The sequence below is a fragment of the Myzus persicae genome, unplaced genomic scaffold (genome assembly GCF_001856785.1).
Source record: "Myzus persicae strain clone G006 unplaced genomic scaffold, MPER_G0061.0, whole genome shotgun sequence".
NCBI classification, from domain to species: domain Eukaryota; kingdom Metazoa; phylum Arthropoda; class Insecta; order Hemiptera; family Aphididae; genus Myzus; species Myzus persicae.
Window position 1 is genome coordinate 1 of NW_019104066.1, and position 16501 is coordinate 16501.

General features: G+C 28.5%; 1 protein-coding gene across 1 annotated transcript; it reads left to right on the forward strand.

Moving 5' to 3' along the window:
- The first annotated feature begins 5258 nt into the window (after positions 1-5258).
- LOC111038279 (DNA-binding protein RFX2-like) lies at positions 5259-15333 on the forward strand. Its single transcript, XM_022321319.1, has 18 exons — positions 5259-5687; positions 6828-6964; positions 7031-7202; positions 7612-7717; positions 7799-7892; positions 8401-8535; positions 8595-8776; positions 8841-9219; positions 9282-9522; positions 9577-9674; positions 9744-9878; positions 10046-10181; positions 10238-10280; positions 11359-11398; positions 11531-11648; positions 12415-12481; positions 12626-12677; positions 12806-15333. Exons 2-18 carry the CDS (start codon positions 6836-6838, stop codon positions 13370-13372), a joined length of 2694 nt encoding a protein of 897 aa, XP_022177011.1. The 5' UTR covers positions 5259-5687; positions 6828-6835; the 3' UTR covers positions 13373-15333.
- The last annotated feature ends 1168 nt before the right edge of the window (positions 15334-16501 follow it).

Genomic DNA, 16501 nt, shown 5'->3' on the forward strand with positions numbered 1-16501 from the left:
GCCACGGCAACTCATTCATTGGCCGTGGCGACTCCTGGTTGGCCGCAGCGGCCTTTGTCAGCTGCGGCATATTCTTATTTGCCGTTGCATCATTGGTTGTTTATCTAAGAATTTGTAATCAAGTATAAGGTTAATTTTACATTTAAACACGAAATAAGCTAAGCCATAAGTTATAACAATATATATTGACATTTTTGCTTTGTAATTTACTTCTGTTATTTTTCGCTGTGGTTGTCTTAGGTACAGTTATTATAGTACCTATAGTACCTACCTTTTATGCCAGCTGCGATTTTTATAATAATGAGTTTAATGTCACATCAAGCATTTTTTGAACATTATTCACAATAAATATTATTTGGTTTATTATCTGATATTATAAATAATTGTACATATTATAGCAATTTATTTTCGTGCATTAAAAGCTTCTATTATCCTTATTTTAATGTTTCTAATAAAATACGATTCTTTAGGTACATATTGCAAATCACCCCAAATAAAACGCTGTTTAATCAAGTGGCACATGAAAATGTTTAAATTGTTTATAAGTGGTACGCGGATATAGGACATCATAGCCCATAGGTACGCATATTATTATATTACATGTGACTTGTAGTATTATATAATACTAATATATTGCCAGGAGTCAATAGGTTGGTGTATCTATGCGGGGAAGTGATGGGACTTAAAGAGTGAGAATATATTATTCCTCAGAATCATTGTTGTCTATTTTGTTCAAGTAAATGTAATTTTACCTACGTTTTATCATATTGAACTTGACTTGGCGAATGACAAATAATATATGATAACACCTACAAATATTATCAGTTATCACTTTTGTAATAATTATTTATCATAATCGTGTTTCACATCAGAGCACAATAAAATTTTTGTAATTTTATATTCTGAGCAGAGCGAGTTAGTTAGTACTTTTGAGAGCTAAAAATTGTACATTTTTATGTACCACTTGATTCAATAACGTTTTTTTGCGTTATTTTGCATATGAATATATGATGATGTATAGAATTGTATTTTATCAGAAACTTAAAATTGTTGCGATGATATATTAGCTTTTAATGGAAAAAAAATTTTGATAATTTGTACCCACAATTATTATTATAATAAGAAAATAAAATTTTCTAGTTCCATCACTAATCTCAAAATGTATTTGTAGCTTGATGGTATTCTCGGTGGTATTTATGCAAGAATTTTTTAACTATACAAATAATTTGTAAATTTTCGGGACTTTAACGAAATTCATCAGACCTCTAACTTAAATGTTCATAAAATATTATTGGTGATTTACGCTAAACTTTTTTTTAAATGCCTTCAATTTACTCATGAGAAACAGTAAGTACCTATACATTTGTTATGTTTTTAAGCTTTTCAACAAAACAACATTTTCTTAATCGATATTTATAGAAATAAGTGCGTGTTGCAACAGTAAGCGCGGATGAAGTGAAACTTCTTTATTAGAGGGTATATGAAAAAAAAGGTTATCGCCCATCGAATATTATGTTTGTACTGAAAAAATAAAAAAAATAATTTTCAATTGAAATTAATTTATTATTATTATACTAAGATAAGACAAATGGATTATTATTTATTACCGTATAGACTATAAAAACCTTATAATTTCGAAGAATTCACGCCTGTAATAACGCTTTTTGGTCGCAATACGGCTGAACCCATGAATCCGACTTAAGCAACCACTTCTATAAAGAAATTTCACTTCAAAAACTAAAAAAATATTGAAAATATCAAATGAATATAAATAGCTAGAATTTGAAAGTTATATACCATGCATAGAAAATTCAAGAACTTATAAACATGCGATGAAAGTTTCACGTGTCGAAAATTATTCGTTTTTTAAATACAATAAAAAATAAGAAAATCGTTATTTTTATGCTTGAATATACAATTTTGTCAAATTTTAATATTAGACGATCATAAAATGTATCAATGGAAATATAGTAAATTTTATTTTTTAAATTCAGTAATAACTGTTATATGAAATAACTATCTTGTATTACATTTTCAAATCTCAGGCATAAAAATGTTTTGAATATTATTTAATTTAAAAAAAAATGAAAATTTTTGCAATTTTCACCTAACGCCGTTTTGCAATTTGCAATGGGTGTTCCCCACAAATAACAGATTCTATAATTGCTATAAATTGATAGAATGGGCTCATAAAACCATTTTCTTATTTTGTAGAAATTTAAAAATATTGTTTTTGGGTACTTAAATCTTTTAAAGTATAATATTAAATTGTATACACACAATGTCATTTTTTGATTTTAAAATGCAATTTTATCTGCAAAAATAAATTCAATTTAATTTAGTAATAAATACTTACCAATGCCTTAAAGTAAAATAAATTACTTAAATCAGAAATCACAATAATATCATTAAATAATAAATATATACTTGGTAATATTATATAGGCTGATAGACTATATTGTATAGCCTGTATAGCTTACTATTAATAATAACTAAATATAATTATATAATATAATATAATATAATATAACATAATATAATATATATAATACTATATATAACTGTTTATATAGGTATATGGGACCCTGTTTTTGTTGATACACATACAACGAAAATAACTCGTATAATCGTCGTAGATAATATACAACTGTAGAGACTGCAATGACACTCTATAGCTGCCTATACTGTACAGCAGAACTTTATCCACTTGTTTTTTAATTTGTAAGTTAACAACTTATGAGTTTGAGGAACCTTATATTAAATTTTCAAGCATTTGCTCTGCGAAAAAATGTTTACTGAAATTTATAAAAAAAAAATAAATATAATCTAACTTTTTGATAACCTTGTATACCTAATATATTATGTAAATTAAAATTTTAACAAATATTAGTGTACTTTTTTAGTTTTCCTGCAATTATTTTAAAAAGTACCTACTGAAAATTGTCAATGTGATTTACCAAAAGTACCATCCATACCTATCCAATTTCTTGTGCTGCAGTTTTGTTATATTCCGGACCGGGCGTATGAAAAATGTATAGCGATTAGGGTTTGTTATCTTGCCGCCATCCATAATAAATATATCAGAAAAACGTACGAAAAAAAAAAATAGATAATAATAACAAATATGGTAAATAAGCGATAATAATTAATTTTCTAATATGCATAATAAAAGTATGAAAGTATATATAAGTGATAATAATTCATTTTTTAATTTATAAATATTATAAATCTGTAAACCGAATTACGACGAACAAAAACGAACAAAACGTACTATAAGACCGATGGTGGTTATTACTTATTATAATACGTTTGATGTTGAAACGGTTTGATCATTGCAGGTTTTTAAATAACCAATATTATGTGATAAACACCTATGGTACCTTTATAGTAATGGCACATTTTTTTCCGAGATCAGTCGAATTACTCGAATTGCGATGTAGGTATTATTACTATGGTGGATGGCGGAAATTAATCTGAATGGCTTGTCCGTATACTACAGCTTTCACACGCCATGGCGGGAATACCTACAAGGCTACTATTCTAACCAATACCCATTCGCTCAGAATATAAAAATGTAATGCGGGTCCTTAGTTTGTCCTGCAGCGTTCGCCAATCATCCTTGTATTGCCACCGACCTAGTGGTTTATCGTGTATCGTAGATAATATTATATTCTACCACCATCCGCACTGGATAACTGTATAAAATACGATGTTATTAAAACCGGAATTTGTCGTACCATCACGGAAGTAGCAGCTGCCAATTGCCATAATATAGTCAGCTAGTCAGTACGTCGGTATTTCATAGTGTGGCGCAGACCACGATGAGAAAGGAATGGACTGCTTTTGAAGGTCTTTGATGTGTGCATACATATTACAAAGGCCACAGGGCACAGGGTGAGCCTTTCAACAATGATGTAGATCTTAGATAAATGTTGAATGTAAATCGCGTGCTTTCAACCTCAGAGATCATATTATCCGTAAATCGTATATGATTACCTATAGGCTATAGTAATAATGACTATATAAAGGATTCGTCGGGATCGATTGGTTTTTAGATATTTACAATTTTCACGCTATAGGTTTTGAATAGGTATCGAATTTTGTTCTGTTTGGAATTTCTAGAATTCCTAGATACCTTTCGATGCGAACGGACGTCTCATTATTGGCATTATATAGCCCCATATGGCCATATGGGTATACTCTCGTCTCCAATTAATTTCGTCACACCTCATCGTCGACGTCCGATAAGCCGCATAAATATGCGACCGCCGTTGCAGTCGGAAGTCAATGATTTATAGGGTTTACACATCTAGCCAATTACTGTAATATATATACCTACGACAATGCTGAAAAATTACAGTTGTAAATTGTGACTTGTACGACGCATTACACACAGCCAGTGTCTAAAGCACACGCGTACGCTCACACAGGCCCATTCGGCAGAGCAACTTATAGAGTTATAACAATAGTAGTTACCTGTTGCGCACCTTAGATCATATTAATGTACTAAATTGTCGAGACTGGAACCTTACCGAAAAGAACCGGTTTCGGAAAAATCGAAACCCTTTAAATATCGGGAACTGGAACCTCGCTGGAATCCTTATTTAAATAAATTTAAGACTGGAATTTTGCAGGAACCGATGCTTTTACTTTTATGGAAATGTTTTTTAAGATTAATTTTGGTTTCTTACTTGAAACGGGGTCGTATATTGTGACAGCGGTGAGTACATATTTTACTTGTCTGGTCCTGACAAATGTTAAGATAATTGGTTGAAAATTGGTATTGACACGGCATAATTGACGTCAATTTTGAATTTACTGACAATGCCAATTACCAATATTTTATTGTATTTAAAAAAAATGGAAATGGAACCAGATTTTTTTGCATAAATATTAAACCAAAACAGGAGACGAAATATTCATTTTTTAAGAACCGAAACGGAAATTTTAGTTTTTCTAACAACCGAACCGCGGGACCGTGAAAATCATCAAGATTTCATTCCCATTTCCCTCGAGCTCTGTAGTAGTGGAAAATAATATAAGTTATACGCTGAAACTCACCCGCCGCAGTGTCGCACCCACACGACGATGTCGGCGGCGGGTTCTCTGGTGGCGCGTCGGGCGTAGCGATCCGCGAGACAAGACGCGGGCCGTGGCGGCGGCGGCGTGCCCTATACCCATAATCTTGTTATCGATCGTTTATCGTTGCGCGCACGAATAAATACATTTTGTTTTTGGCGGCAAATATCAGCGGCCAATGAAATGGGACGAACGGGGTACGATGATCGGCGCAAGTTCCGGCGGGCGATCAAGCTGATGTTATCCAGTTCATTGATTAAGCGCACTTGGTCAATGCGCTTCAGTTCGTCCATCGGCGGCCGTGGACCGCGGTTGCCATCGCACCTTGTTTATTGTTATTATGGTTGCGAGCTTTTGTTGTGACCGACACCGCTCCTAGCAACGGGCGAGAAGCCGTAGCCATAGTCACCGCGAACGGCTTTTACCGTCAACACTCGACCACAATTATTCAGGTGAACGATTAGCACGAACAAAAAATGCATTCGTCTTCGATTGTTCCGTTGCGTACACACGACGTTTACGACCAACGAAATGAGACGAAAGTGATGGGAAAAAGTTTTTATTGTTTACAACTACATAGTATAAACAAAAATATTAAAATACGCTAGGTAAGTATAAAGTGGTCAATGCACCTATATAGTCATTGATACATTTTGTATTTTTAATTTCTACATAATTCGTAATTACTTAAAAATGATAAATTTAGTAGTACCTATTTAAAATCATTATCATTCGACTTCAAAAACTTAATTTAAATAAATGTCTAGGTTTTTTTTTCTGTGTTTATTACTTTTTTATTTTACAACTTAGTTTTGTTAGTTAGGATATTTTAAACAAAAATATTTAATTTTTAATATTCAAGTTAATGTTCTAAATAAGTTGGTACAATACATACCAAAGTATGTAAAAATACATTTTCACTAAAGCTATTAATTATTTTTATTCCCCGATTAAAAATGTTTAAAAATAAAATAAAATCATCAGAACTTTTAACACAGATTAAATCCAATTATTTTTATATTTTATTTATTTATTTATTTTTATTTTTTTTTTGTTTTAATAAATCATTTTTTTGATATGAATATGTTTTTTGACTGGAGCCTGGAGTCTATCTAATTTATAAAATACTTTTTTATTACACAACTACATAATTTGTTGACATGATGAACCCCTAAATAATGTAGGCATAATCATAATTTAAATTTTGTTACACTCGGTGTTATCAGTTGCTATGGTAACATAATTTGTGTTTATGATAAACATGTCATGTCAATAATATATAATTATTTCTTAGCAATTCAAATGTCATGTTCATGATCCAATATCTTTCACATGGAGGGAAATTCTTTATAATTTTTTGAGTGATCTATATTTTCTTTCTGATGTTTTTAAGTAAAATATATTTTACTATAGCTTTATAAAATTACATTTTTCAATTATTTTTTTCATAAATCATATATTTATTTATATCTGTTATTCTAATGAATTTGTAAAACAAATTTGATCTTATCAATTTAAATTTGGTACCTATAATATCTATTTGTGGTTTTCTGCTACATTATATTGGAAACTGTAATATTATTATAGGACCGAAATTATTATTGTAATGTTTAATAAATATTAATATAATTACTTTTTGTTATATTGTATTTATTTTTATTTTTAACTGCAAGTTCAAATTATATTAATTTTAAATTATAGTTAAATTTTAATTTATTTTAAGAAAATTATGAAATTTATTGATATAGATAATTCCATGGCAACTTCTGTGAAGGGTGAAATCAAGTTAGAAGGGTCAGCAGATACTGGCTCCCAAATTAATGCTATTAACAATGTAACAGCTGGTGGATTTGGTCAAATTCTTGTTGTGCAACAAACTTCTGTGGTGGGTACATACATTTACTCAGTAGGTACTTCATTAAATTAAATATTTAAATTGTTATGTTTTCAGAACATCAATAGTAAAAAACGACTTGGAAATGCTATAATGTGTGGAACTAGTCCAGTTAATGATGATAAATCTTATAAATCAATAGATGATGATAAACTTCACCTAGATCATAGAGACAGGAGTTTATCTACAGTTGCTGTTAATAATGGCCATTCTATTGTTACGGAAATAGGTAAGTTAAAAAAATATCCATTATTTAATGAACACGTTAATTAACCGGTACACATAAAAATACTTATTATATTATCGATATGCCAAAAATATTTTTCCATATCATTCCGAATTTATACATGCTATTGAAATTGAAAAAATATTTTAAAAAAATGTGTATTACATCAAAAAAATTGTAAAGATTTCCCAAAAGGCTTCTCATACTGGTGCAGATGTTTTCACTGAACTTAACATTTGTTTGTGTTAAGACTTATGCTAAATATTTATTAGTATAATATATTGAATGTAAAGTTTTTGTGGTGCTTTTGTTTATTTTAGCTTGATTTCTTACAATTATTCTGTATAACATGTATAACACTTTTATATTATATAATAGCTCAAACATCTATTTATTTGTTGTTGTTTTTTAGTTCCCAAAGTAGAGCCTGTTGATTTTTATGATGATGTTGGTCATTCTAATTATGTACAGTGTGTTGAAGGAATTGGCGAACAAGCTATTTTCACTAATGGAGATATGTAAATGTTTTACTATAAATTTTAATATAAGTTACATAAATTCTATATTTGTTTGTATAAATATATTCATTTAATTTTCAGAGCGTACTCAGTTCAAACTGTGGGTGAAAGTGAAACAATGCATCAAACTGATCAAACACATTATCACAACCCTAGCACAAATTCTTATTCCCAAGTAACTAATATTTATACAAATCCAGATTTATGTTTATTATGACATTTCCATGATTTTGACTTAAAGAACTATCCAAAAAGTCCTCATCAATTATATTTCTACATTTGTAATATAATATATTATATAGAAGAATAAACTGTCTTTCTCTTTTACATTATGCAAAAGGTCTATAAAATAAATGGCTTTCAGGATCATTCTGTGTTTCATTTTAATTTCAATACTATAATGAACTAATAATACATTGAAATAAAAATATGTTCAAAATGTTAATGGTTAAGTTAGGTCTAAACACTTCAAGCCGACCAATATGTGCACAAAATATAGGCAATGAAACCTATATTATACAACATAATGTTGACAATTTTAACAACTCAAATTCCTCTACATCTTATAACAGTTATGGATTATGATAATAATGTACCTCAATGTATATTGTTTTATACATTACTTTAACTGTTATAAACTGCTTATAAAATAAAATAATTAGGTATCAATACTTTATTTTTAGAATGTGTCATGTCATACAGTTAACGCTACTGAGTCTAGTGTAACAAACATAGATCAGTTGAATGGTACCAAAGAGTCAAATAGAGGAATGCAAAACTCCAGTATTATGCAAGCAAATAAAATTTCTCCTGCAACTGTAAGCAGTTGATATTTTATATGGAATAATAAAAAACTGAATGGTATATTATTATGAAGGTCGACTGGCTGATGGAAAATTATGAAAAGGCTGAAGGAGTGTCGTTACTTCGATCAACAATATATGACAATTATTTAACACATTGCTCAGAAACTAAATTTGATCCTTTAAATGCGCCATCATTTGGTAAACTTATCCGATCTGTGTTTACAGGACTACAAACAAGACGTCTAGGAACTCGGTATGGTTATATTTTTTGCTACAATTTATAATTTACTTAACTAACAGTTTTTTTTGTTTTTTAGAGGAAATTCTAAATACCATTATTATGGAATTAGAATTAAACCTAATTCATTATTAAATGACTTCAAAGAAGAAGAAGAAGAAGAAGAAATTCTACCAGTTGAAACAACAATTCGAAGTGGTAGTAAAAAAAAAATTAAACTCATTAAAACCGAAGAGCAAAATTGCAATCAGTATAAAACCAATAGTTCAGATTTTGGTAATAGTTCTCAAAATAGTATCTCATCTTCTTCTCAAACACAAGATCAAGAATATTTAGGTGATGGTACTAATGCTGTACCACAATTTCCTGATATTAAATTGGATGAAATACAATTGGATGATGATTGTACTCTAGAAGATGTAGATACATTCAAAAACTTGTACCGCGAACATTGTGAAGTACTTCATTGCTTTTAATTTGAAACTTATTTATTCATGTCTAAACAACACTGCTTTTGTAGGCATTTTTAAGTGCCATATTGAACTTAGAATTTGGCACTGTCGAGTCACTTTGGCGTCAATTTTGGTGTAGTCAAGATGATACAATTGATAAATATGAAGGAGAACAATATTTATCTAAAGAAAAATTATATTCATTATCTAAGTGCAAAGCATTGCAGCTGTTTGTTAAAACTGTTGATTTTCTATTTTACCAAAACTTGGTAAAAGTTTTAATTCCAGATGTTCTTCGACCTGTTCCTAGTACGTATATTTTATGTTTTTATTTAAACATAACTTTTAATAAATTATGTATAGGAACATTAACACAAGAAATTAAAGATTTTTCCAAAAGCTTGGAGTCATGGCTTATATCTGCAATGCAAGGGTGTCCACAAGAAATGATCTCAATAAAAGTAATTATTTTTGTAAAGCGTTTTCATTTAAATACTTATGGTAATTGTTATTATAATTTCTAATTTTAGGCGACTGCTGTTAGAGCCTTTGCACAAACATTACGCAGATACACTACTGCAAGAGCTGTGCTTCAAAATTATACCCAAATAAATCAAATGCTTACTGATTTGAATCGTTTGGACTTCCGTAATGTACAAGAACAAGTAAGATATTTTGAAATTTTTGTATTTCAGATTTCTTAATATATTAAAAAGAAATTGATTTATTGTAAAAATGGCTTCTTTGATATGCCATTGTGACTTAATTGTTGGTTAAAACTTTCTGTTTTTTCATAGAATATTTAAATGGTAATAAGAATTTTTTTTTTTAGGTTCAACTTGTAAATAATTTGGGAAGTAAAAATGACCCAGTTCATACCAAGAAGAGAGTTAAGAGTAAAATAAATAAGGGCTCTGAAATGCTTTTAGATTTTAATGAACCCCCCCAAAAAACCAAAACTTACAACTGTTAGTATTTTACCAATTTGTATAGATAATGTGAATTGATTATTTTTAATTTTTAGGTTTGGCTGCTACTTCCACGAATTCCGAACGTTTTAATGTTTTGTAAGTATATAATTATAAAACAAAGTTCTAAGGGTTTTAAATTATAATTGAATTATCAAATGATTGTAAGTAAAACAACAAAACTTGTATACTGTATAGTTTAACAGATTATTTTATTATATAGATTACCTATATATTAGGTGCATTGGCCTATGATATTATTGGACGAGGGGTGATATTTTGTATTATGAACATGGAATATATTATTTAATACAATATCATTAATGTATCATGGAAAATATTTCTTTACATTGTACATAAATAAAGAACTTTTTACTTCAATAACAAAATTACAAAAAGTAAAAAAAATCAAAATATATTTACTATTCATTATTTAACAGTCAATATCAATCAATAAAAATAATTTCAATGTATAGTACATAGACCTATAGTCTTGGTATAGATATAGATGTTTAAAATGAGTGGGATTACTAAAAAAATGTCAGCACCGGTACTTCATGTTGTCAGCCGATGGGATTAAAAATTATCTAATTACAAATCGAAATATCTGCAAATCAATGTATCTATTGTATAAGGTCTACAAAAATTAAAAAGCATGGTCAAAATTGTAAGCTATTGCACAATTTTTATAGTTGTTTAACATTATAATCATATGATAATTAAATTTCTTTTTGAAATTTGGAGCGGGGTCCCATTGTTTTGCATATAATATATGCCTTCTATCTATTTATATATTGATTAATGTATATTTAGATGAGTCTTTTAAACTTATAAACTACTTAACCAATTTTCACCAAGTTTACACACATTTCTTTGAGACTGTTAATGTTCTTAGTTTTTTTTTTCAACTGCTATATGTTGCTAAGAGCTGGCTCACTCTAGAATTTCATTCTGGCTCACAAAAATTGAACATTTTTTTCTTTATATATAATATGGTTGTCAATAGTTTTTTTTTTTTGAGGTACACTAAAACCAAGATACACCATTTTATGTTTGTACATTTTTCCTGGGCAAAGTCTAAATATACAATTTGTTTTTCCTGTATTTTTGTGGTTTTAACATCTATAAATATTATTTTACTTAATTATTTAATGCATAAACTGCCTGTATGTTGTAGATTAAAAAGTCCAAAAGAATCCAAGGAAAATAAATCTAAGGTACTTACTGTTTTATTTATTTGACTCATTAGAAATATTTGTATTTGCTTATTGCTGATTGTTAGACTGAAATCTGTTGTGATTTCTGTAGAGAAAATGAACCTGCTGACATGCTTAAACAATTTGTTTTAGATGGCAATAAAAGTAAAAAATGAGTCGTCAAAAGATAAGTCTAGACAAGAAAATCTTAAAATGACGGAATACTTGAAAAAAGACATATCTGAAGATTATACAAAAGAGATATACAATGGTAAAATGTGCTTTTTACTGGTGTCTTTTTCTGAAATAAATGTTTTAATTTCATTCGGCTATAAATTTGCACAAATGCCATAAAATATTAACGATTTGTGCACTTTTTATAATATTTTCTTTGAGTTTCTATATTCAATTATTCTATTTTCACTCCACAAATTATATTTGAATGCAAAGGTTTTTAAAAAAAATTTCAAAGTAAATAACATTTACAGTAAGTTCTTGTTCGACCTATGTGTAACCATGGGTTATCAAATTGAGAGGATATGTTGGATTATTGAGGTGGCTGGAGCTTGATGTGTCTTAAGGAGTTATATTTAGGCATTTTATTTAGCTATTATATTTAAGCTGTTTTATTGTGTGAGAAGTAAATGAATGTTAATGTATGTAATTTGTAAAATTAGTTATTGAGTACTGGGCACTGACTGCTTACCGCCCGAGTATAAATTTCTACATTCACAGGCTCATGTCAATGATACAGATTTTATCATAAATACACCATGCTATTCAAATGACAAAATGCCAAAAAATTAGACAATATTGAAAGACTTGGATTCGATGGATTTTAATTTTAAAAATGGATATTAATTAGTCATTGTGTTATTAATTATATAAATGGCATTTAAGGAAGATGTAGAAAGACTGGTTGATGATGCCTAAAGATGTTTAATCTAAAATATTACATTTAATTTTCTATTACAAAAAATTTTACTATGCTATATTTAAATATTGCATTTTATATAATTCTTATTTAAATTATATAGATACTGCTACAATGAACTCTCCTTTTAATTCAAGAATTTCAGTAATCCACGAAGAGTACCCTAAATTGTAAGTATTAATATTGAAAAAATGATCTCATTATTTTTGTCTGAAAATTAATGTAAATATAAACGAAATGTACATTTAGTGTGTTATCTGTATGACAAACAAAATTGTATGTGTTTTAAAATTAATAATTTCGTTCATTTGTAGATTTCATAAGTTATCAACAAATAAAATGAATGAACAGAAAAAAGTTATTAAGGTTTGTTTTTGGTTTTTAATATTTTATTATAATTTAAAACATTCAATTTGACTATTAAACATTAAAATGTACCTTTTAAAACTTTAAATTACTTTCTAAAATATATTTTTTTAATAAATATTTTATAGGTTATGACTCGAGAGGAAATTATGTCACAAGAAAAACCAAATAAACATAAACAACAGACAACTTATAAAGACTATTCGAAAAACAATTTCCCTCGATCATTAAACATAGATGATAATCATACATATGATAATAATGATCGTGTTGGCCATGAAGATGAATATAATTTTGAGTTTTTTGCTGCTCAGGGTGATTACAGTTTGGAATATCCCTCTATGACTGACACAGGTCAGTTTTCTTGTCGATTTTGTGATAAAGAATTTACCAACGCTAATAGTTTATCGAGACACGAAAATGTTCACACTGGAAAAACTCCTCTTCAGTGTGATGTTTGCTTTAAAACATTTATAAGCAAATCTATATTGTGTATACATAAAAGATCACATACCGGGGAGAAACCATACGCGTGCATTATTTGTGGACGATCATTTACCCAAAAATCACATTTGGTCTTACATTATAGAACACACACAGGAGAAAAACCGTATGAGTGTGGTCTGTGTGATAAAAAATTCTCATCAACCAGTGGTCGAGCAGAACATACACGTAGACGTCACCCATTTGTTTGACTGCTGTTCTAGTTAATAATGTCTAAGAGTATTTGCTTCTCCTAATGAAAACATAATCTAAATTTGTAGGGAATCTACAAATAAGCAATTTTATTTAAGGTACTTCATAATTAAAACTAAAATGGATATTTTTTTTTATAGTTGTATTATTGTTAAATGTTAAAACGTATCTTTCGTTAGGTAACAATTTTTTTTTTAAATTATAAATTTATTGTTTTCTTGGAAATTGTTGTTTATTAAAAAATAAAAGAAACAAAATATTAAAGAAGATTATGTTCCCAACCAAGGCTCGGAAGTTATAGAATCAAAAAAATACTTGTTTAGCGCTTGAATACATAAAAATATGCACTATCATTTGGTAAATATGCAAACAGAAATTGTATATAACGTTTTCATTTTTATCCTTTAAAATATCTTTTTTTTATCATAACTTGTGTAGTCTAACAATTATATAATATTTTATATGGTTGATATAAGGTGATCATTGCTTAAGAATTAGGCACTGTTTGTTCTTTATTAAATAAGATAATTCACTTCAATACACGAGTGTCTCCGATAAATTTCCAATAATTCAAATTCTAATTTTAGTTATTATCGATGATTAAATATAAAATAAATTCAGCAAAATGTTTTTGATTCCATTAGTATGTGAGGATGCAAAGAGAAATAGCAATTAATAATTCAAAATAAGCAAAATAGAGCTAAGAACCATAAGCATGCAAAAATATTATAAACTACTCCAGGGGAGGTGTAAAAAAAGTATGCATTTGCTAGAATTGTCCGTACCTTGTTCGTTACCCATAAATAAAGACCATCAGGCAGCTCGCTTAGTCGATTTGGATTAAGAACTCAATAAAGTAGTAGTGCTATTGCTACCTTGTCGTAATTAGCGTGACATCTGCAAAAGATCATTTGAATTTCTCTGACCAAGACAAACAACAAACTAAATAGGTACAGTACCTATAACTGTAGTAACTAGTAACATAGGTGTTCTGTCATCATCCGTACTAGAAAATGTTTAATAATTATTATCATTGAATACATTTTCTTCTTGAGAATGCTTTCGTAAGCAGATAATCGATTTGACTGAAATTATAAACTAATTGTACATAGTTTAAATTGTATATAGTATAATTTTACGTGTCCTATTTTAAACACTTTCTACTATACAGATACTTGTCAATTCAAATTAAGTATTACAAGTATAATAATTATGAACTAAATTATTATTAAAAACGTACAAATTTAAAATATTATTTTACAGCTAAGAAACTTATAAGTATTTAATAAGCATTTAAGATATTTAAAGAGACATTTGTCTATTACCAACTTGGGATAAAAAGAGAGTAACCATGGACCCCAGCTCACAACTAGATATCAATCAATAGTGGGTTTTTGGCGGTTTTTGGCTAATATATAGATAATGAATACCTATATTATTATTATTTGGCCCCAGGCTCAAAATTATTTTATCCCCGGCTTTTCTGTTACCCATATTATTATATTTATCTATTACTGAATTTAAATCTACCTTTGATTCCATTTCTTGTTCTGTAAAAAGCAGTAATAATGAATCCAAATGTTATTTACCCATTATAATGTATTTGTTTTTTACTGTGGTTAATTTTGAAAAAAACACATACAGCTCTTTACAAGCATGATTTTTGAAGTTGTGTTCATGATATGTTGTTAAAGTGTAATGTGTATTATTGCAATAGCCAATAAGGTAATATATTTTTTAACTTATAATGACAAAAAAATCATGCTGTCTACCTAAATATATCTAAGTGGATATTTGAATTATCAAGAAGCTTCTTCTTGAGTATAATTACCTTAGAACTGGTTTTGAAATAGTGTAACATAGTTAGTAATTTACTTTAATTATAATTGATGGAATTACACTTTTAAATTTGTATACATGCATATTTTGTTAAAGTTATTATAAATAAAAAACGTTTCCATTTAACAAATTGTTTTTTAAATATCTTTGTGTTGAATTTTTGTTTTAAAGTGGAATTTATAAATTATTAGAGAGCTTAAAAAATAGAAAAACAAATGATCGATAAGGTTTAGCCTAACATTAGGCCATTAAGGTATATTTTACTTCAATAAATATTTGTAATATCACATGGGTTCAATTATTTTAGATACTTATTATTTATAAATTGATAAATAATTCTTTTTCTAAGATTTAATAAATTACCTATTGAAAAATAAATTTTATCACGTTCAGTACCAAAAGCAAATATTTTTCTAAACATTTTTACAGTAATACAGTATACATAATAAATAGACTACATTATAATATACACTGGTACAGTGGTACATTACGTACCTATGCTGATTGTTTTATTAGATTATACTTGATTACAATTTTAAATCAATATTGATGAATTGTATAACCAGCTGTGTATAAATGAAATGTGCGAAATAATGAGAATTGATTGTTTACATTTACCGGTCACCAACAAAAGGGTCACTTTGAAATTTGTAGTGAAAATTTCAATCATATTTTATGTCTTATACTCTTATGTGACCGTTAACAGGGGGTGGGTGATCAGATTGAATTTAGCCTTACCTGATAGCCTTAGTCTGCCTTACCTATCAGAGCCCAGATGTCTGCTCACGCCTATGATTATAGTTAGAGCAAGGACTTTCATGCATTTACATGTTTTTTCAGGTTTAGTTAAACGTATGCAGAGTAAGTAAACAATACCTTTCACAACGTTTGTGACCAAAAGCTAAAAGTTTTTAGTGCATATTTGGACATTTTTTGGTTTAAGGGGCATAATTTTGATTGAAAGAGCATATTTTAAGCTTTTAGTGCATATTTTGATGGTTTATCGAAAATCGCGGAGCACTTTGGTGAATATTTTCCATAAATCAAGATCAACAATTTGTTATAAACTTATAAAGACGATAGAGATAAATTTTATAGTATCAAGTAACTATCTATAGTCTGCAGTGGGTGGATTAGATTAGTTCTAGTAGATTTTCCACGTGTGTGTAAGTTCCGCGAGTTTAATTTGCATATTATAACGTTCGTGAGTAATACGCCAAAAGAAAAATTCGACAAAAGCTTATTGTTTGTGTAATTTTGTAATCGAGTTTGGTGAATCTGTATTTTCA

What these genes read in the sequence shown, in the direction of transcription:
- LOC111038279 (XM_022321319.1), top strand. Translation starts at nt 6,836, where the DNA reads ATGGCAACTTCTGTGAAGGGTGAAATCAAGTTAGAAGGGTCAGCAGAT. An exon ending in ATAAAATTTCTCCTGCAACT is followed by an intron (nt 8,536 to 8,594) that starts GTAAGCAGTTGA and finishes ATTATTATGAAG; the next exon opens with GTCGACTGGCTGATGGAAAA. An exon ending in AAAAACCAAAACTTACAACT is followed by an intron (nt 10,182 to 10,237) that starts GTTAGTATTTTA and finishes TTTAATTTTTAG; the next exon opens with GTTTGGCTGCTACTTCCACG.